The sequence below is a fragment of the Taurulus bubalis genome, assembly GCF_910589615.1.
Source record: "Taurulus bubalis genome assembly, chromosome: 11".
Lineage (NCBI taxonomy): Eukaryota > Metazoa > Chordata > Actinopteri > Perciformes > Cottidae > Taurulus > Taurulus bubalis.
Window position 1 is genome coordinate 15,516,698 of NC_136599.1, and position 22,537 is coordinate 15,539,234.

Consider the following 22,537-nt stretch of genomic DNA (forward strand, 5'->3'; position numbering starts at 1 on the left):
GACAAGCCCAAACAGCCCCAATCTGAGGGGTTTGATCCCTAAACCTCATGAAAGCAAAGTGTATACTTTCTGACGCTTTGGGCCATCATTTAATAACGATATTAATAATCAACAATGGTTAATTTGTTATAAGTACACACCGTGGATTTGTCCGGGCGCAGCTAACGTTACATTCATGCTCAGATTAATCCACTAGGGGGCCGCAGGGCAAATATTTAACCCTCACCATCAAAGCCCTCTCCCCTACTGCCCTCGACTAGCGATCAACACTGCTCAATGTGTACATAGTGCATGCACCCTGTCCCCTTAGCACCCAAGTACACTGTGCACCCTACCAGGGAAATGAGGCAAACAATAATACAGATGTCTCCTGGCGGCAATAGAGACAAAGTTTACTTTTTAAGATAGCGGAAAACAGACTGCATGTTTAGGACACACACTTGTCAGTCCAAACGTTGTGGCTAGCTGAGTACTATTGGGTGGTGGGCCGTCTATTGTCGTGGAGATGGGTACTTTTTGTAATTTTGATTTGATCCTAGAAAAATTAGTAAGAAAGGGTGGAAGACCATTGTGTGTGCATGTTTCTAACCAATGAGCCGGCCTGCTTCGTGGCTATAATAGATTTTCATGTGATCTTTAAAGTGCCTTCATCTGTTAACTATTAGATTTGCTGCATTAGCACTAAATAAACATTATTGATTGGCTATAATGATTATTTTTGCGGTTCTCAATTAATTTGACAGACAATGTATTATATCGTATTGATATATCAATAACATGTACCATACTAGAGGATTTAATAGATATCCCTCCATGCTAAGGTATTCACATTAATTTTCATTCAAAATGTGAACTTTTAGTGCATGTATGAGTCCCCTTCTTGGCTATTCATATTGCCTAGTTAGTAGGTAATCCATGCGTGCCTACACAGTGTGTGTATGACAGTGTGTGTATGTCATGTCATAAGCCTATTACCGTACTATCAAGCACACATCAGGCTGCTCAAAAACACAACCAGTAGTAATGGACGGAAAGGGAACCTCAATAAACACACTGTCAAAGAGTCACACTTATTTCAGTTATAAATGTCTAACTAACCTAAAGCTAAATAGCCAAACTAAATATGCATTTTTATTAATGTGCTTGTATGAAAAACTGACTTTAAGGGGAGCATTTCTGCACCACAACTTGTTTTGATGAGTAATGCTCAGTTTGGCTGTGAGTGGTCACTGGTCTTGGACTGTTAACCACTCACATGCTGGATGTAATAGCTAGGTAGATGACGTGGACTTGTAAGGCCAGTTTACACTGATGTGGTCATTCTTGTTTCGTATGATATCCACATATTACATTTACATTATTCATTTGATTATAATATTGCTTATTTAAAACAAAGTATTCTATTCTTCAATAGTGGAACTATGATGGCAACGTGACAGGAGGGGAGCCGCTGAGACAGCTTAAACGGCAACCATGGAAGCAGAGGGTGAAGACCAGCACGACAGGGTGAACGGCCACAGCAAGCCCAAATCCCCCCAGGACTCAGCTGATGTCAGGTGGACGCTACCCAAGGGAGAGTTTGGAGGTTCAGACAGCTGTGGGGCGACAAGTGTGTCAGAACTGACAGACCTGCAAGAGTTGAAGGCCAAGGGAAGTGAGGATGAAGAGGAGAAGGAGGTAGTTCCTCCCTCTAAAGGCCTGAAAGGGGACCAGAAGAAAAAAGAGAAAGAGAGTCTGGATAAGGAGGAAAACAATCACAGCAAGCGAAACAGCAGTGCAGGTTCCACCTACACAGGTAAAACTTGTATTTCATGACTTGCTTTGTGAAAAGTCATTGGAAATGGTGCAAGACATAATTGAATGACAGAGCAATCCTTAAAGTAGCAATCCTTAAAATAATTTAGTCCTGGTTGATTGAGAATTTCAATTTGAGTGAAAACAATGGGCTATAAGTTAATTCTTTAGGTCCCATTTTGCTAATTTAGAAAAACTAAGGATACATTTAGGTGTCTTAAAGCTTGAGGAAAGAAGCTGCTCTAAAGTCTGCTGGCATAGCAGTGGATACTTCAGTAACGCTTGCCAGATGGCAGCAGGGTGAACAGGCTGTTCAAATTCAAATTATATGCATAGTTCCATTTTTGGTGTGTTCACAATGGAGAAAAAATGTTTTACAGCGGGGGATTTTTTTCAGGAATGTCACCACAGATACCCAGTTTATGATATATATACATCTTGCAATATTTTCAACAGTGGCCAAGAGGCTCAATCACCATTGTGCTACCTCGAATGACTTCACAGTCATTTCTTCCACTGAAAATCTTCGAGATTGCCACGTCAATATTCATGCTTTTTCTTTTTTTCAGACCTGTCTCATACCTCGTCACCCTCGCTGTCAGAACAGCTGCGTCTTGGCCAGGGAGACAGCACAGGGTCTGGGATCAGCGTGGAGTGTAAGGTCTGCGGGGACAAGGCCTCTGGCTTTCACTATGGGGTGCATGCCTGTGAGGGTTGCAAGGTAATACAGTGTGCATCACAACAGAATAGCCAAGTAAGATTACAAAGCTCGATAAGAGCAGTTTTGTACCATCTCATATGAGTTGCTGAACCAGTTGCTTTGTTTCTCACTCAGGGCTTTTTCCGTCGAACCGTGCGAATGAAACTGGAATATGATCGCTGTGAGCGTTCCTGCAAGATTCAGAAGAAGAATCGTAACAAGTGCCAATATTGTCGCTTTCAGAAGTGCCTGTCTTTGGGAATGTCGCATGATGGTGAGAGCAAAAATAACCCTATCCATAATTTAAATGTTATTTAAAATGATTAAAATAACTTTACAATTCCATGACTTGAATGTCAATGTAAGTTACTGAGAATAGTTTACTTTTTAAGAATTGGATTCAATCTATAGCTGATAAGAAACCTGCTCAATTATTTCAATTCATTGCTAATCTCCTTTGGCATTTTTTCACATATTGTTTTGTTAGTTCTGTTTGGGGGGAGGTGACAGGGAACCTCAAGCTCCAGTGGATGTTAACTTGTTATTGATTGGCATTGATAAATGCTTGAAGAGTAAAATGTGTTTGTGCAAGAGAAAACAATAACCATTTTTTTCTGTAGTCTCATGCACTTTTAAAACATGTTTCTCTGGTATTATTGAGGTGATGGCGAATTAAGAATAAGGACTCAATGTTGTATTTACAAAAGTGTTTTGCTAACTAGGAACCGGTTCCAAAAAGAAAAAAGCCTTCAGAATCCATGCTTAGGGATTTACTCCTGAAATATTCGCTCAAAATAAGACCAGCATGTGTGTGTGTGTGTGTGTGTTTGCTCAGCGATCCGATATGGACGTATGCCTGAGGCGGAGAGGAAGAAGCTGGTGGCAGGCCTGCTTGCTGAAGAAATTAACCTGAGCAAACCAGGTGGCTCAGACCTGAAGACCTTGGCCAAACAAGTCAACGCAGCCTACCTGAAAAACCTCGTTATGACCAAGAAGAGGGCCCGCAGCATCCTGTCGGGAAAAACCAGCAGCACCTCGGTACGTTATATTCTTAGAACAGCTTAGTACTGGTTTTACAGATATATTAATATATGGAAATAGGGAACTGGGACTCTGACCCTTAACTCCATACTCTATTGTTTTAATCAGTCAGACGTTTTCTGGTTTTAAGCCTAGTCTGAAAATATGTAAGATAACTACAAACTAGCCGTTGATATATATAATGCATTCTTGTGTTTTATGCTAATCCGCTAGACATTGATTCTTGTCTTCTGTTTAGCCGTTTGTGATCTATGACATGGACACACTCTGGAAGGCAGAAGGTGGTTTGGTCTGGAGCCAGCTGATTCAAGGTGCGCCCCTTACCAAGGAGATTGGGGTTCATGTGTTCTACCGCTGCCAATGCACCACCGTTGAGACGGTGCGAGAGCTCACTGAGTTTGCCAAGAGCATTCCAGGGTTTGTGGACCTCTACCTTAATGACCAGGTGAATGGCCGTCTACTGTGCTCCACAGTAAGCTTATGTAGATGTGGCTGTTTATTGTAGGCACTAATGTACAATTGTCTGTGTGTTCTCTCCAGGTGACTTTGCTGAAGTATGGTGTGCATGAGGCTATTTTTGCCATGCTGCCCTCTCTCATGAACAAAGATGGACTGTTGGTGGCCAATGGTAAAGGCTTTGTGACCAGGGAGTTCCTGCGCAGCTTAAGAAAGCCCTTCAGTGAGATCATGGAGCCCAAGTTTGAGTTTGCTGTCAAGTTTAATGCTCTGGAGCTGGATGACAGTGACCTGGCCCTGTTTGTTGCTGCCATTATTCTCTGTGGAGGTGAGATTTAATTTTTCTGGTGAAGTATGAAGAATGTCATATTTGCTTTTTGTTATGTTCAAGGTATCTGCTGGTCTTGAGAAGTCTTCAAACGTATTACATTAATAGTGTCCTCAAAAAATGTCTGAAAAGGGTCTAAAACCACCTGACACTTTATTTAAAAACATCTTAAATATTTTCTCAGTCTTAACATTTTTATTTTTCCTTTGCGGGCTGTTGGAAGAAAGCACCATAAGACCTGAAGCAGACACTGTCGTTGCTAAGGCGCTGTTCGACTCAATCAATGTTAACTTTCAAGTCAAATACATCAATTTAAAGGAATTAATTTTTTTTTAATTGGTTAATCCAACAATGCATGCTGGGTCCAGGTTGCATTATTCTATGAATGATATCTTCTGAAATTATTTCTATATACTTCTACAAAAATATATGTTCTCACCCATTTTGTCCCTTTTGGTTTTCCTTCATACTTTGGTCTGTAGGGTTTTGAAACAGTTGTTAAATTGCTTTGTACGTGTCATTAGAAAGGAATAATTTTTTTTTTATGTAACTTGGTGAACCCCGCAGAAACCGTATATATGTTTGCTTTGCGTAAATTATGACTCATCATAAGGTGTCCGTCATTTCTTGTTCTTCTTCAGATCGTCCCGGCCTAATGAACGTAAGACAGGTGGAGCAGAGTCAGGACAACATCCTCCAGGCCCTGGACCTCCACCTACAAGCAAACCACTCTGACTCAGCCTACCTCTTCCCCAAGCTGCTCCAGAAGATGGCCGACCTTCGTCAGCTAGTTACTGAGAACGTTCAGCTTGTCCAAAAGATCAAAAAGACAGAGGCGGAGACTTCGCTCCACCCTCTACTACAGGAGATCTACAAAGACATGTATTAGTATTCCCCAGCACAGACTGCTTTTAGCAATACTGTTACAGACTGAATTTACATTCATGATACTACACTGCATTCAGTACAAGCACTGTTCCACGTACTGGCATGGATTTTAACGTGCAGATGAGGCAAAGTGACGTGGCAGAGCTAACACAATCAGGAAAGTCTTCTTAATGTCAGCAATACCCTCAGCACAGTTATGTGTGTGTGTGTGTGTGTGTGTGTGAGTGTGAGTGTGAGTGTGTGAGAGAGAGATGAGCATCTGGAATCATTTGCTGAAAGTCCTAGTTTCCCACAACGGTCACTTAACAGAGAGAATGATTTGTTTTCTCACCGAGGCTGCTCCTGTTACATTCTAATAGCAAAGCTGACCCCAGAGCAGATTTTAGAGAGTTGCTCCTCACTCCCCTCGGCTCTGTGTTTGTGAAGGGAAAGAATTTCAGGTTCTTACACCAATGGCATAGTTGAAATATAAAAGAGCCGTAAGGTTTGTACTGTGCAAGAGTTTCTTATGATGCCATTGTCTTTGATAGAGTGATTGTTCTCAGACTTTTGGTAAAGCTGAAGGTGCACAAATTGGTTTTTGTTTTCATCATCATCATCATCATCATCACCATCACCATCATCAATGACCGCTACTTTGCCATTTGGTTAATTGAACACGAACTGGGCTGGCTCCAGCAGTGTAGAGCTCTCTCAAAGCAGCTGTCTGTGCAATACCGTTTTAATTTTTCAATAAATATGGAGATCCAAGTTATACAGGTTTTGTCCTAAGCAATCTACCCAAGTGGTAACTAATGGACTATGCTGCACAGATTTTGTCTCTAAACTGACACTATAAACACATAACCCATTAAAGTTCAAGGGACCCCATGTTTTTTCTCTGCAAATGATCATTAATTTGCCATTTTAAGGGTAGTTTATGTAATTATGTTACTAATTATTTGTAATTGTTAATCATATTTGTAAGGGCAAAACATGAATTATCATCTTGTTTTACTTATTAAGTGTTTTTTCATATTACATGCTTGCCTGTTTAGTTTAGGTTGTTCCAAATATATTGTTGAGCATACCAACAAACGTTTCCTTGAGAAGGAATTGGGATTTCACGCCTTAGCAGGATTGACCTAAAACCAGCGAAATGTACCACATTGTCATTATTGGGAACATTGATGATAAGAAATCAGCATCCAGCACTCATGTATTTATACAAGATATAACCACAGTCCTAGATCACCACCCTCTTTGTGTACGGATTTGTCTTGTTAGGAGAGCCACAAAGTGTGTAACAGCCTTTCAGTACTGTAGCCAAGAATCATAAGTTTCCAGCTGTTTTCCTTCCCCTCAGATTCTGTAGGACTTTTCCCCCCCCCACTGTTTTCACTCAGAATGGACTTCAGCATGACAGCTCTGGTGCGCACAGGCCACCTTCAGAAATCTCCTCTTGTGCTCTTAATCTGTCTTGATCCCTCTAATGTACCTCATCTACCTCTAATGTATGATCTTTGACATTATTCCACTGTTTCATCTTATCGCTGACATTTGTTATAGTTGCCTTAATTCTTGCTATTGATACACTTGCAAATTTGATATATATTGGCTGATGTGCGGTAGCAAACGGGTGTGGATGGATAAAGCGAGAAAGTACACCAAAAAGTTGATGTAAACTACCTCTATGTCTGTCTAAGTGATTGGGATTGACATACATGTTCTCAGAATAAGACTTGAAATAATTTCGTCCTTACAGTCACGTGTAAAACATCTGCAGATCTCGTCTAGTTACATCTCACTGATAAAATTCATTAGAAATACCGCTGATGTTCTACTTATTTCTAAAGAGAGACAGATGCATGTCCAACACACGGCTGGTGTGATTAACATCACCAATTACACGTTGGGCTGGTTCCGACTAATTAAGAGGCCTTTGAACGCGTCATGTACAAACGTCAACGTCACGTTCCTATTGGCTCGTTGCTCGGCTAATTGGGACGAGGGACCGGCTGCCGGCTATTTAGACCGTGAGATGGAGAGTATTTGGCGGCATGCTGTAAGGACACGGAGGATGGACGCTGTCCCGGATGGAAGTATCTGCAGGTAAGCGGTGGTTGTTTGTTTATAATCCCATTAAAGTGAACGAAATAATGGGGAAGTGGCTGCTCTGATCTGGAGAAACGTTACTGACTTGTCTGTTATTTCCACCGAGAAGCGTAGCTACTTTCAACCGCTGTCGCACTAAAAGGTGTACGTTGTAGCGGAAAGAGGGACTGTAACCGATTGAAATAGCTTAAGCTAGTTGATGATAAAACAAGCATTAATTATTTGTTTGTGTTTGAGAGCGTTTGCGTGGAGTCATTAGAAACGACAGGTATCAAGGAAGCAGTTGAGCGTCCTTGTTGACAGTTGACGTTGTTTAACGGCAACACCACCGCTCGTTGACAGCCCCGTGCTTCAGCTGTTGCTTACATTTAACATGGACATCATTAATTAAACTCTCTGGACATGACTTACTAAATGAACGCTAACTAATTTGTGTATATATTTGTATGTAACGTTAGTGTCATTTCGTAGAACACAAGTTAACATTAGCCTAAACGTTAACCGGTGTAGTCGTTCAAACGATCGCTCAAAAGTTCTGTCTTTAGCGCCCCGGACTCCTGGATGTAATTTCTAGATCCACTAACTGGTCTTAAATGCATTTACTTGTGTCTTCATTCATTTAGGTTAGCTGTTACATGCTTTTTTTCGTGTGATGTTCGGCTTTGGTAACTGTTTCTAAATATTCGATTTTACTCACGGGAGACAACACTAAGACTTTCAAGTTAACTTTACAACTCGATGCCTTGACCAACTTGGGGCCTAAAAGCAGAGGTCTTATATTTTGACACCAGTGAGGCTAACCAACCCTCACACTTTAAAAAATGAATTATGCACATATGCATTGAATCGACCTGCAGTTATGTAAAAATATGCTGCTTTTGTTTCTAACGTTGCATGGTAGAAGTTCATTCTCCTCTTTCATTACAGGCGTTTCGCAAATGGCTTTTGCAGATTTGGTTCAAGATGTAGTTACCGACATGACTTGCCAGTTATACCACCATCCGAAATATGTAGGTACTTTCGGAAAGGTGGATGCTGGTATGGTGACAACTGCAGGTACGCTTTCTATTGGCACATCCCTCAGTTGCATGTAATTAAATGAGGGAATATGTCCTGCACACATTACTTTGGATATTTAATATTTTTCCCCTGCTAGGTATCTCCATGTCCGTCAACCTGAAGTTGACACAGCGGTTGCTGGAAGAAGAGGTTCAGTGCCTACGGTTTCCTCTAGAGTGGCTTACGGTCCACCTGGCAGAAGAGGGTCCGAGCCTGCTCTTCTGCAGGCCGAGCTTCTGTCCAGGCAGGAATGCAACAGATCACAGTTGCCGGTTATCTCAAATCCTCAACACGGCATTAGACTCCCGACTGCCGATATTGCTGAGGAACAATCCCAAGGTATTGGCTGTTTTCATAGATGACACTGATCTTGGTTGGCAGTTCTCCACACTAATTACTTTTTCTTTACAGATACTGACAGCGCTTCTTGGGAATCACTCCATAGCTCAGAAATTGCTCAAGCATGTGATGGAAGAAATGAGCAGGTTTGCCTAATTATGTGTTCTTTATACAGGCCGTATTAGTAACTCAAACAAAGTTGAACTCTACTTGTACTGACTTTCAAGTTTCTGTGTCAAGGAGACTTCCAATGAGACAATGGAGGATGGTGCAGCTGCTGCAGCCTTCAGTTCCCAAGGGAATCTCGAGAAAACGGCGGCCTTCCCCCAGATTAAAAGTGTGACCTGTGGCATCTGCATGGACATTGTATATGAAAACACGGATCCAAGGAACCCTGTTTTTGGAATCTTGCCCAACTGCAATCACGCCTTCTGTTTACAATGCATCATGACCTGGAGGAAAACAAAAGACCTCAGTCCAGAGGTAGTGAAGTAAGTTTAAGTAACATATTGTCATATTAACTGCATCTTACAACACGTGTAAAGGATTTGACTTGACATTGGTGTTTAATGATAATTCCTCAGGAGCTGCCCACATTGTCGCGTGCGGTCGGCCTTTTACATGCCAAGCGCACGCTGGGTTGAAGGACAAGCGAAGGAAAGCGTAATTGCTGCCTTCAAAGAGAAATTCCGGTATGTTGTGAGATTCAGTTTTGATTATGGCACTAAACGTACAGCTGGGTCTAACGCTACTGGCCTTTTTAAATGTCCATGTCGGACTGATTGTCACGTGTATATGACAAATCAGTCTCAATATGACACTCCGTCCATGTCCTGCTTTTATTCGCTCTTTAACTTCAGAACTCGGCAGTGTTCATGCTTTTGTGTTGAGGGACAAAACTTGGTTCTGATCTGAAACTCAGAGTATTTAATAGTTTTCAAATTCCATAAATGAAGATGGTCTAAAATAAATCTGTCTGAAGCCAGACGCGTTTCTTACTATCCATAATGAGAAGGGATCATTCTTAAGGTGTAAAGCAACGATGGTACATGTGACTCATTTCTCAGGGGCTTGCCCTGATTGGATTTCAAAGCATCAGCCAGCATTGGTCTTGCAATTTTGTTTTGAGAAATGACCACATGCAACTGAAACCTCCCTCTTCTGTCTTGTCTCGCAACTCTAGTCTGAAAAGTTGCACTTACTACACCCGGTACAGACGCTGCCCCTTCAAAACGGAGTGCCTTTATCGGCATGACAAACCTACCGCTTACGGGTCATTTCCGGTAAATATAATTGATGTTATGTTCTCCAGCTCTCACCACCGGTATGTGTTTACTCTTCCCTTACATTTGTTTCTTGCTAAACAGTATTATAAAGAAGATGAAGACTACGATGGTGTCGACCTACTTAATCTTTTCATAGCCATGACCCTTCTCGGGGACGAAGACGATGACGATGTTGGCCTCCCCTTTTATCTATCTGAAGAGTATGGTGCCTGAGCCTTTTCCGTCTTGTCGGTTCCTGAAACCACTGCATGGGGTCTTAATTATACAATTACCCCCAGAAAAATACAAGGCTGTTTGACTCTTGTCAGTATTGAATTATTCACTTGAACAAGATCCATGATGTCAACCATGCACCATTGTGTGTTGGTTTTTAATTAGTTTCACTACAGCAGGTGATTTTACAAACTAGCACTCCTTCAACCTGAGGGGGACTAACTTGTGAATTCACCTGATGCAGTTTGTTAGGTAATGAGTTTGTGTACACTTGGCTCTCTGTGGCGCATTGTTATCTGCTCCTGTTCTAGATGGAAGCAAACCAGATGTGACCCTTCTGCCTAGTGATATTGTGGCCCTTCTAGTTTGGATTTATTTTGCTCCTGTGGCCATAGTGCTTCAAACATGTTGCAAGTTGTTAATTTTCCTATAACCTCTAATAGGAGTGCTCAATTCCGACTTCTCTCCTAGAAATTTGCAACATTTTGATCTTTTTAAAGTGTGTGGATGATAGTTTTAATTGTCTTTAGATAAAAAGTATGCTGTACCCCCTTCTTGCTAATGTCCACTACTGATAAATGTCATGAGAAACCTTTTCCTAGTTTTGGCAAGAATATGAAATGTAAGTTTTTATTTCTTTTAAAAAAAGTTGTAAAAATAAAACATTGCTTCACATTTTGTCTAACTGAAAAGGTATTGTTTTTATTTACATTTCAAAGTTATAAGATTTGCTCTGAGGGGCCAGAATTTGTTGCTCCTGAGTTTCACCACTAGGTGGCGGTTTGACGCACAAACTTCGTGAAATGACATCCGCGAAGAAGACATGTCAACAAAACTTGGCGGTGCAGGCAGGTGGTGAGGCTTGTAGCGGTTCTTTAGGCCGGGATGTTTCTGAGTCGGTTTGACGGACAGGCGAAGCTGCTGGTCCGGTCGCTTCTGTGTGGACCCTCCGGTGCCCACAGGGCTCTGGACGTCTTCCACCGGCAGCAGCGAGTCAACCCGGACATGTCGCTGTCTCACTTCATGGAGACCCTGTGCCAAGACGAAGTGACCTCTCCGCAGACTGAAGCCCAGCCGCTGACTGTGCAAGTAACCGCACTAGGTTTCTGTAAAACACGTGTAAGGCCCATTTGGGAGTAAAGGTCGCTGACACCCGGTCTCTTTAGGACTGGGAACCTTATTTCTGCTAGACTGTACTTGAGCAACACTAAAGCTAATACATTGATGTTGCTATAACAACGGTTTACAAGTGCTGGAACCTTCAATGTAGAATCAGTGCACACATTTGTTAGCCCTGGTTTCATGCTGTTTCATATCTGTCAGATATTGGTACTTTATCTACTTATATTCCACTGCTTTTCAGAGGAAAAGATTTTACTTAAACAGTGTTTTTAAACTTCAGTTTGCCCTAAGTAGGGGTTTGAATGCTGGACTTCCACTGCTATATGCTGTTTAAGTGCTTAACTACTTTGACATATTTGTCCTACCACTGTGCCTGTATGCAACTAACAAGTGAATGCATTTTTGTTTGAGAAGTCATAGTTATGTCCTAAGTTAAGACCATAAGTGCTAACCTAAGACAAATTGTGGACATCAACTATTATGTCACAGCCCAATGCCTCACACCCATTTTGTCCCCTCTCACCTATTATAGTAAACCCCTGGTATGCCTGTTCCCAGCATTATTCAAACACAACCTGCTCTCCTTCATCTATCTGGTCCACTCGGTTCTTCCTCGGAACACTGTTCTTCGTCTTCTCAAATGCCTCAGCCAGGACCCTCATCCAAGCCCCTGGGTCATGGCTCTGGTTAGACAACTTGAAAGAACCATTGGGACCCACGTTGACCACCCTGTGTACACTCCACTGTGCAGCCAGAGACTCGCGGTGCTGTCAAAGCATTTGGTTGGTTCTGGTGAGACCGGAGGGTGGGCCATGTGCTTCAGCGGTCCAACAGTAGACGCTGATTCTGAACATGCATGTGGTTCATCAGAGCTGGGGACACAACGGAAAAGAAAGGGCAGCGTTGTCACTCTCGACTCTGATTGTGAGGAAACGGGACTGCAGAGTAAACGGATGAAGATGGACGTCTGTGGTAGTGAACATTGCGATGTGGAAGAACAGAGCGCCAAAGAGACTGAAAGTGAGGCTCCAGCAGGAACCCTTGGTGAAGGACTACAGGCAGCACCAGACGGTCCATGTGAAACCCTGCCTGAACATTTAAAGGTACAGACCATACTTCTACGGCAGAGACACTCAGTCTTCACTGAGATGTACATCATTTAACAACTCAATTATTTTAATATAAGTTTCAAAGTGATTAAATCTATTGTACTAATCAGACCTATTACTTTTCATACAAGTTGGGTTTAGTAACAATACCTCAACTTTTTTCTAACTTTTCTTTTTTAGGCCTCTGTTCTTCAAATAAAAGAATTACTGGAAAGTCAGACGGAGGTAAGAAATCTTTCTTCAAACCAGCACGGACTGAGTCACATTTGTTAATATAATTTATATTGTCCGTCTGCAGTGGGACCAGAGCTCAATGGATGTGTTCAAAGTGTTTTACGACTGTGACCGCGGCCAAGTATGTCCTCGAAATTCAAAAATACCATTTTGACCAATCTGATGCTTGCTGATGGGCCATAAAAAGTCTAATTTCACGTCTCACCCTCTCTTTAGGTGGAGGTGTTATGCAGCATGCTGAGTTTGCCTGACTTACCGGAGCAAACTCTGCCGAACCTGTGCAGCAGTATTTTGGCTCCTGCTCTGGACTTCAGCTACAGCACGGCAGCAACACTCATCAAGAGCCTCCTGCTGCAGAAGGTCCATCACTGGATATGCAAAAAAGAGAAAATGTGTTGCTGTGTTTGAGACTGACCGGATATAATTTTACTGCAGGTCCTATCGTTGTCAGAACCGGCCTCCAGATGTTTAGTCAATGCCGTGACGTCACTCTGTAGCCGCTATCCCAGACCAACATGCCACGCTTTGATCGGACCAGTTCTAGAGGAAAAGAACATGGGTGAGGAAAAGGTTAAGCTACGACTTGGTGCAGTTGTCAGTTATTAGCGTTGCAGGGGGCTCAGTCAGTTACAGAGCAGCTGGCATGGATCCAGTGGTTCAAGTACATAGTAACAGGACGGATGCTTTGAAGGTTTGACCTTGTTCCTCACCTCTTGGCCAGAACAGCAATTGATCCTCTATTTTGAACTTTGCGTTGTTTTCAGGCAACTCGCAGGCTGAGCTGCTAAACAGACTGATAGAAGGCTGTCTGGATTCCCATTACAGACTGCTGGTGCTTCAGTAAGATCCAACATTTAGATTATGTATTTACTGCCCAAACAAGTCAAATAAGCACAGAATGGTTATTAGTTGAGTGTTTATGCAGTGTTTTTACCACCCCCCCTAGAATGACATTCAAAATATCTTGGACTGAGGCTGTGCTCTCCATTATCCACAGCTTGCTAGACTCCAAGGTAAGAGGAAAATGTGTTTATTCATGGTGAAAGTGCTCCAAGGCCACGTTGTCCGAATATTCATTGTTATTGAGTTGCCTGTTTCTGTTTTTTTCAGCCTGACTTCAGTGAAGAACTGTTCACACAGTTCAGCGAACAGCTCCTCAGCCAGGGTCCTCAATTCACAAAGTCTGTGAAGTTTGCCAAAATGATGCTAACAGTCCTCACCAAATATAACAGTCATGTAAGTTTGTACATTAAGTCATGCACAATGGCAGAGCAGTGGATGAAATATAGTGTTCACCTTTCTGCATGTGTTTTAATGTTTTTCCAGATGACTGCTGCGCACAAACACTCCCTGCAAGGCTGCCTGATAGAAAATGAGACCTTCCTGAAAAAGTCTCTCCAAGCTGCTTTGAAAAGAATCACACACACATGAATTTTCTTCTGTCTAGTAAATGTTAATAAAACAGTTTGAATAAGTTCTCGTCCAGCTCTTGGCAATATTTACTTGACGATGAAGCACCTTATCCCACCAGGTTGACAACGAAAAAGATCACAATTCCCCCCCGAGGTGTCTATAAGAAATACATTTACTTAACTGTACTTGCATGCAATGTTACGGTCCTTGAGCTGAATACTTCATTAAGTGTTCCTTAAACCTCAACTGCACTACATTTCAATGGGAATTATTGTACCTTTTACGCTTTTTTTTTTTTTTTTTTTTGATTTAGCACACTACTACATTGCTAATTCTGTCATTTTATAATCCTCTGCTTTTAAAATACAAACTACCACACAAATAAAATCAACAGCTTTTTTTTTTTTAACCATGGAATTAAGAGATGCATAATTGTATTGTTCACAATACAATTATTTGAAAGCAATAGTAGATTCAGATTTTACTTACAAACTGATGTCTTGTAAAATATGGTGCATGGTTATGTATTATGCTGTGATTCTAATTATCTCCACCTCGACCACCAAGTAACTAAGAAGTTCATCTTAACAACGTGCCAAAGGCACACAATAAAAAGGAGTACAGAAAAACTAAACAAAGAAAAAAAACATTTGTGCAAAAGCTGTGAAACTGATTCTAGATATTACATAAAGGGACCTCAAGATTCTTCCCATTCCCGGTCATGATTTTATTTCAAGTAGGTTAAACTACTGTAATGCTCTCCACATATATTAAAAAAAATAATCCATTGATTAACTACAATCAATTCAGAACTCTGCTACCAAGTTTGTAGAACTAGAACAAAAAAGAGTGTTGCACCAGTTTGAACCTTCACTCGCTCCCAGTATCTTATTGGATTGATTTTAACATTCTTATATTTGTTTACAAGGATCCTAATGGTTTGGGACACGCCTACATTACCAATTCTGTCATTTTATAATCCCGCAGCCTCTTAGATCCTTTGCTTTTAAAATAAAAACTATCACACAAAATCAGCAGCTTTTTTTTTAAACTGTTAACCATGGAATTAAGAGACGTAGGTTGGTAATGCCTTTATTCAACATTGCCTTTAATTAAGTTTCACTCTTCCTTTGTTTTATTCTCAACTTTGATGTGTTGCAATCTTGTTTCTGTTGCCCGTTTTAATTGATTCTCTTGTTTCATCACTTTATTGTAAAGCACTGAACTACACTGCCTTCTTGAAAGGTGCCATGATATTATTGTTATCAACTCTTTTTTTGTCCATTTATTTTGTTGAGCACAGCGCACACAGGCTATATTGTCATGTCATAATGTTCATACAGCAAATATGTATTTAATAATTAAAGGAATTAGAAAGGATTAGAAATTCAAGTTAAGCAACAGAGTTAAATATTATACATAGTCATTATTTTATATTTTAGATAGATGTGTGTACTCCTGTGCCTACGCTTATATCTGTCACTTCCTCACAACTGTAAACAGCAGATGCACTTCTTGTGAAAATGGGACACTATTGAACATGCGTTAGATTGTTCTAATGTTCATTTTTAGAGGAAATATTTTCAAAAAGAGAAAAATATATCATACTCTCATGACTAAGATTGATATATCACTCACTTTTAACAATTCCCATTTCTATTCAGGTAAAACCTACATACTTAATTTGATTAATATTTTAGTTTATTCATAAAATTATATGGCTTGAATGACAACCCTCCTTTTATACTTCTGAATATTTAAAAAATACTTGACTATCCAAATATGTCAAACTTGAATACGTAGTTGACAAAAAAAAGATTATTTAGATATTTCAAATTAGCAGATCTTTAGGATTTTAGTTTTTAACTTTTTCTGAAATTATGTTATTTGCTGTACAATTTAAATTATTTTGTTCAAAATATATCTATACTATGATGATTAACTGCAACTCTTTTAATAAAAATAATAAAAACAGGAACATATATAATCCATGTATTGAACGTGTTTAATTTTCTCAATAAAGTTGGGAGAGAAAAAACAGTCCTCAGCGCTTTTTGATGACGTAATCACACGGACGCTTTTATTGCGCGTAACTTCCGGCTGCTCTCTCTTTTCAACGTAGCGAGTCGAGAGGGACGAGCCGCAAAAATGAGGTCAGGCTCAAGATAACTAATATATGTGAAACAAATAAACTTTCCACATTTATACGTACTGTAATAATCGTTTAAGACTTACGTGTTGTTATTGTTGGCTGAAGTTGTGGTATTTAGTGCAGTTATTCGTAGTTTGATGAAGCTAAACGTGACGTGACGCACCGGCTCATCTGCGGCTGTAACGTCAGGACACCAGATACAATCCACCGGCATCCACACGTTTAACGTGTGTTTTAGGAAACCATCTCGCATCCGATGTCTATATTAGCTCTCTCAGATGATATTTATTTAAACATTTTTTTTACTTCCCACCCATTTTGCGATGATGATGTTCCCACCGTAGTCCAACGGAAGTAGCGGGCTTTCGGTAGCGGTTCGACTAATAATTGCCTTAATATCCTTTTATGTTGCAGTAAGGTCTCAAGGGATACGTTGTATGAAGCAGTGAAGGAGGTCCTGCAGGGCTCTCTGACCAAATCAAGGAAGTGAGTTCACGTGTGGGAGCTGTTAAAACCTGTGACACTTGTGCCTTGAGATGAATGAATGGGAGCCGACGTGTAACTTTGTCTGTTTTTAGGTTCACAGAGTCTGTGGAGCTGCAGATCAGCTTGAAAAACTATGATCCCCAGAAGGACAAGCGTTTCTCCGGCACAGTCAGGTTCGACCTTTTTGCTGTTTCACCCGACCTTTTCCCTGTGCGCCTCCAGCCCTGTCTGATGATATAAACAGCCTGTCACGTGGCAATTAGTTGCTGACATCTTTAAAAATGAAAGACAAAAGTCCAGACAGGCCAGGGGCAGACATGGAGAAGTACTCTGGGTAGTCTGACTGAGCTGACCCAGCCTGGCTGGTGGAAGTGAAGCAGACGGACCCCTACCCTGGGTCTTAAAACATGAGGGGAGGCTTTGAGTGGCTGAGCTGCTAGGTTCATGTCCTCTAGCCGACCAATTATTATGTAACCAAAGAGGTCAGCTGGACACCGGCCACACTGGTGGTATGGGTAAGATGTCTTCTATTACATAGTAAAATGAGGGCGGGGTCATTTGGAGATGGCAGAGTATTTGAGACTTTTGAGAAGAGAAAATGTTTCCTCCTAAAATGAATTACTTCTAGTTTCCATGTGATTTACCAAATGAATTTGTAAACCAGAATGAGTATAAATTAATTGGCCTGTATGTCATGATGTATGCATTAGAGAAGAGCACATGTGAGCCACCGTAAATGCAGACTATGAGCATGTTTACGCTCAGCCATACCCTGCCTTACTGCCAACTGATGCCCTCGTGCTGGATGTGGGTTTGTGAGCCGCATCTCTTAACCGTTTTGTAAATCTGCAGGCTGAAGACTCTCCCCAGGCCCAAATTCTCCGTGTGCGTCCTGGGAGACCAGCAGCATTGTGACGAAGCCAAAGTTGCTGAGCTGCCACACATGGACATCGAGGCTCTCAAGAAGCTCAACAAGAACAAGAAGATGGTCAAGAAGCTCGGTACGAAGTGACTTCAAACGCCTGATTTGAATGAAGTCCTGCAGGTTGTTGTTTTTGTAACATTAGCGTTTCTCACTACTTCCTCCAGCCAAAAAGTACGATGCCTTCCTGGCCTCTGAGTCTCTGATCAAGCAGATCCCTCGTATCCTGGGTCCTGGACTGAACAAGGCTGGCAAGTTCCCCTCCCTGCTTACCCACAATGAGAACCTGAACACCAAGGTGGATGAGGTCAAATCCACCATCAAATTCCAGATGAAGAAGGTACGCTTGGCAATGTTTGACTATAAAAAGAAACTCTATGGCACCTCACTGGTTATTTGGGATTTATTGACACGGATACTGACTTGTATGCTGTTTACATTTTGATCAAGTTGAAAGGTTTACTTTTGAATTGTTCCTTAATTTGAAGTTACTGGTGTCACTTCATTATTTTAATAATGTACATCAATTCAGTAAAACCATCTATGTTTTTGTTATATTTTCATGTTGCCGTACACACTAAAGAAATGACCCTCACTTCCACACAGTGAGGCATACAGCTCGTGAATTTAAAAACTGGATATGTCCGGTACTCGATATCGACAGATAACCAAAGCTCAGACTGCCTGGACTACCTAATATTGGGTTGATGCCTCCATAGTTATTTTACTGTTGTGAACGTTGAAGTTGTACTTGACTGGCCGTTGGTTTCCTGACTCTAATGACCCTCACTGTGCTGTAGGTGCTGTGTCTGGCTGTTGCTGTAGGACACGTGAAGATGACGGAGGATGAGCTGGTGTACAACATCCACCTCGCCGTCAACTTCCTTGTGTCTCTGCTGAAGAAGAACTGGCAGAACGTGCGTGCCCTCTACGTCAAGAGCACCATGGGCAAACCCCAACGCCTCTACTAAAAGACAGCTTTTCTAATAATAAAAATGTGGAGACGCTCCAAAATAACAGTTGTAAGAGTTTTTCTTTTGTCAGATAAAGTTTTGTTTTTCATTGTGTAATCATCATGGATGCCTCAGTATTTTGAGTTTCAGTTCAAAACATTTCAACGGTCAGTCTATTAAGTAGTTTTCAAAGGGACCTTTCTAGTTACAGATTTTTTTGGGGCACAACGCTACTACGTCTCTGATTAGCCCGTCTAGTTAATGTGAAGATCAAACATGGCGTTTCCTCTGTGCTTTAACACTGAATTATCCCTCCAATTTAAATGTTTTAGTTAACTGTCTTGAATAATATATTTTCAGGAGAAAAATAAGTAATAATTGCTGATGTTCTGAATCGACTGTCCTTATTAGTGGGGCCCTTCAGCAGCCAAACAAAAGATGCATTAACCACTATATTAAATATATATTGTATGACTTGCAAAAAATCATTGATCATTTTAATTATGTCAAACAAATAATGGGAAATAACGAGTTGGGTCTTGTACATTATGTGTCATGTTGTCCAATTAGAATAGTTGCATACTCCTTTGGTCTGAAGTGTTTGGATTCAGTGAAGTTTATAATAGTTGGGACTTGTATTTCCTTCAAAGGCCGGGGAGACGGATGGGAAGAGATGCAACTGATTCATCACTTGGGACAACTGCATTTATTTACCAAAGATAAAAACAGCAACAGGTAAAGCCACGGCTACCCATGAGCCTCTTGGGGCAGTCGTCCTGCTCTGGTTTGACTGTGGATCTCTTAATAGGATTATCTATTCTCAGCAGAGGAGAAAGGCAACAGGAGCAACCCGGACAGAAACAAACATATTTGTGTTTCCTGCAACAATGACTCATGCAGAGTTGACTGAAGAGGATTTGAATGATTTAATCTGTTTCTAACCTGAGGAAGACAATTGGATTGTTCTTGAGAAAACAGAAGTGAAAGTAGTGATGACCGCTCAGGTGAGTCAAATAATCTCCCAGCTGTCCCACCTGATTACCACTTTAAATGTAATGATTGTATCTTTAAGTAGTAGAGATCTCTGTTTCTGACTAATTTCAGCCTGATGCAGAAGCCAACAGCCACAACCCGTCCACCATGCTGGACAGTGAGGACAGTGATGAAGGTAACGGCTGCAGAACGTTCACACAAAGTCCAGGAAGCAGCATCATGGCTGTGCATTTAAACTGGGTTGTGTCTCATCAGAAACCAGTCAAGAGGAGCTGCCAATCACAAGCTGGAACGAGCTGTCCATCATAGAGCGTGTCGGCCTCGACAGGTGACTCACCGTGATATGTATCTGCCACACAGGCTTATCGTGGTATGTGATAGCATTAATAACACAAGTTCATCTGCTTTTTCATCGCTGATTTGTGACAGTATGGAGCTGTCAGAGAAAGATTTGGAGGTAAGGTCCCCATGGTATACTTTACATGCTGTTTTTTCCTCTTTGTTTACTAGTCTACATGTGCATTTCAATGTACTTCATATATTACATGTGCTCATGTTTGTATGTTGCTTTTAAATGATAGGTTTACCATTTAGCAACAGGTTTTGCTTGTAATAATTGTTTCTATTAATAGATCTCTTAAAGCTCTTTTAATGTAAGTGAAGATGGGGGGACAACACCTACAGTCCTCCTGTGCAGCAGTGTATTAAAATGTATTTTAAAGGCCTGTATGAACAGGAGGAATGCTTACAACAACCAAGAACCTGTTTCAATGTTCATACGGGCAGCTGTGCGCCTATCCTTTAAATTTAAGTTGTAATGTTCAACTTGTCTGTCTCTGGATTTGAAAGAATTCACTTCTTGGTTTTGTGCTGAATATCTAAATGTCTCAATTAAAATGGTATTATAATTTCAACCATAAAGAATACAACTTAAAACCCAACATAACATCTGCAATGTGAGATGAATGTTCTTGGTCCCAGACGGCCTTCTCCCAGATCGCGCTGGCCTCCCGCTGTGATCAGTACACCCTGAAGCAGAGGCTGCAGGCGGAGGAGCACGCCCGCAACCTGGCGGAGGAGAACGTCCAGCTGGAGCTGACCAGAGGCCGGGAGACGCTGGAGGTGCAGTGCACTGACTGATGAGGTGAAATACGCTTTAGTGACGCTACCATCAAGCAGGTGTGTGTTTGTGTGTGTGTTTTCAGACGCTGAAGGGCCTGTGTCTGGACAGTAAGCGCAGTAACATCGTGCAGAGGCTGGAGCTGTCTCTGGACATCCTCAGTGGGACTGTGGAACGAATCTCCAACACAGCGGAGGTGCTCGGCGCTGTGCACCAGGTACTGGGAACGTGGTTTCTGACCTGTGGGGCGGAGGCCCAAAAAAGGGCCCTAGAATAGCTGTGAGGGGTCACAGAATGATTAGAGACATTTACATAAATCTCAATGGAAATATGTTAAGTTAACTTAAGTTTCTGATGAAAAAACTGAATACTTTCACCTCTTTAAGCCTCAAGAAATCCTTCAAATAAAACAGCTTCAGAGGGAAGAATCACCTGTAAAAGATTACATCTATAATATTACATATTATTCCCTAAATAATCAATCAGTTAAAGTTAAAGTTTGTGCACCGCTTCTGTTTGCCTACACGGCAACCAACATCTCACTATTTTTGCATTACAGTCTCTTAATATTGATCTGTAACACATTATAATTTTTGTACAGACAATTCATGACAGATGTTTTGGTTTCATATGATATTTTGTTTTTCTGTCTTTGATAGGAGGCGCGAGTGAGTCGAGCAGTCAAGCTCATGGTGGCTCATGTGGAGAACCTGAGGAGACAACATGACAGAAACGTGGAAGAGCTGGAGGAGGCCAAGAAGACAATCCAGCAGCAGAACTCAAGCAATAATGTCGCCGACCCCCGAGCATCGCCAGGTCTCTGAAGTTCTGTCTCGTGGTTTTTGTCTTGCTCTGTCGTCACGTGCAACATTTGACTCAATTTCTCGTTCTAGATCCGGAGGAAAGTGACAGCAGAAAGAAAAACTCTCAGCAGGTATGCAGATATTCGGCTTGTTGTACCATCTGAATATGGGAACAACTTTCCCTTTCAGGACTTTAATCTGCCTTTTATTTGTGTTCTTTCAGAACAGTGGGGGTCGTCGCAGAGTCAGCATAACACTGATTCCCAGCCAAATCCAGGTACGTTTTTTTTTTGTGAACTTCATTTACCATTGTTAATCATCCAGAAACCCAAATGAGTCGAGTGTCTTCGCCTCTCCAGGACAAGATCAAACGAGACGTGAAGAAACAAGCTCTTCCTAGAAGGTCCTTCAGCAAGGATTCCTTCCTCACCCGCTCGTCTCCCCCGCTGAACTCCAAGTCCAGCTGCTCTGCCATGACCAAGGATGACAGCTACCCTCTGGATGACAGGTCAACTAGAAACTCAGCTTTACGCTGTGTGATCAGCAAATGTGCATCGCCTGATTTTTCTTTTTCATGTTTCAGGCCGCTGGATCCAGATGAAACTCTGCCAGAAGCTCCAGCTGCTGAGCTTCTTCCACCTCCCCCCCACAGCCCCGAGTGCCTCCCATCAAAACAACTGGCCACCAGAAAGTTACGCAACAAAAAGTATGGAATCACTGTTCATGAACGAAATAGCGGAAACACCGTGCAGTGATGAAGGCTGCAAATGAATGATGGCTGGTAATTAATACCAGCCATCATTCATGTCAGTAGAAACACCTGCACTCTTCCTGCTGGGAAAATAGATGAATTGTTTCATATAATTTATTAAGGTTACGGTTTTACGAGAAGCATCATTGAGTACAAGTTACAAAGTGAACACATTTAGTTCACAATAATGCAAAATCGTGTTTCAGGAAACGACTTCAACCGCCCTGAAGGAACTGTGACTAAAAGACACTTTATACATTTAACACCAGTGTAAAATGCAT

The 22,537-nt window shown here is 41.5% G+C and overlaps 4 protein-coding genes across 4 annotated transcripts; all 4 read left to right on the forward strand.

The window, feature by feature from the left end:
• Positions 1 to 1,473: 1,473 nt before the first annotated feature.
• On the forward strand, positions 1,474 to 5,961 carry ppardb (peroxisome proliferator-activated receptor delta b; the record flags this gene model as incomplete). The annotated part of the gene is made up of 7 exons (XM_079225813.1): positions 1,474 to 1,795; positions 2,364 to 2,515; positions 2,630 to 2,768; positions 3,330 to 3,532; positions 3,774 to 3,980; positions 4,076 to 4,319; positions 4,961 to 5,961. 7 exons carry the CDS (start codon positions 1,474 to 1,476, stop codon positions 5,206 to 5,208), a joined length of 1,515 nt encoding a protein of 504 aa, XP_079081939.1. The 3' UTR covers positions 5,209 to 5,961.
• Positions 5,962 to 8,278: 2,317 nt separating this feature from the next.
• On the forward strand, positions 8,279 to 10,198 carry mkrn4 (makorin, ring finger protein, 4; the record flags this gene model as incomplete). The annotated part of the gene is made up of 6 exons (XM_079225814.1): positions 8,279 to 8,357; positions 8,484 to 8,632; positions 8,940 to 9,190; positions 9,284 to 9,391; positions 9,883 to 9,982; positions 10,067 to 10,198. 6 exons carry the CDS (start codon positions 8,279 to 8,281, stop codon positions 10,196 to 10,198), a joined length of 819 nt encoding a protein of 272 aa, XP_079081940.1.
• Positions 10,199 to 11,868: 1,670 nt separating this feature from the next.
• Positions 11,869 to 14,131, forward strand: fance (FA complementation group E). Its single transcript, XM_079226662.1, has 9 exons — positions 11,869 to 12,423; positions 12,610 to 12,654; positions 12,728 to 12,784; positions 12,880 to 13,023; positions 13,099 to 13,222; positions 13,428 to 13,503; positions 13,610 to 13,676; positions 13,774 to 13,899; positions 13,990 to 14,131. The coding sequence occupies exons 1-9, from the start codon at positions 11,998 to 12,000 to the stop codon at positions 14,092 to 14,094; spliced, it is 1,170 nt and encodes a 389-aa protein (XP_079082788.1). The 5' UTR covers positions 11,869 to 11,997; the 3' UTR covers positions 14,095 to 14,131.
• A 2,061-nt stretch (positions 14,132 to 16,192) lies between these two features.
• On the forward strand, positions 16,193 to 18,655 carry rpl10a (ribosomal protein L10a). The gene is made up of 6 exons (XM_079226268.1): positions 16,193 to 16,229; positions 16,643 to 16,714; positions 16,807 to 16,887; positions 17,567 to 17,715; positions 17,804 to 17,976; positions 18,437 to 18,655. The coding sequence occupies exons 1-6, from the start codon at positions 16,225 to 16,227 to the stop codon at positions 18,605 to 18,607; spliced, it is 651 nt and encodes a 216-aa protein (XP_079082394.1). The 5' UTR covers positions 16,193 to 16,224; the 3' UTR covers positions 18,608 to 18,655.
• The last annotated feature ends 3,882 nt before the right edge of the window (positions 18,656 to 22,537 follow it).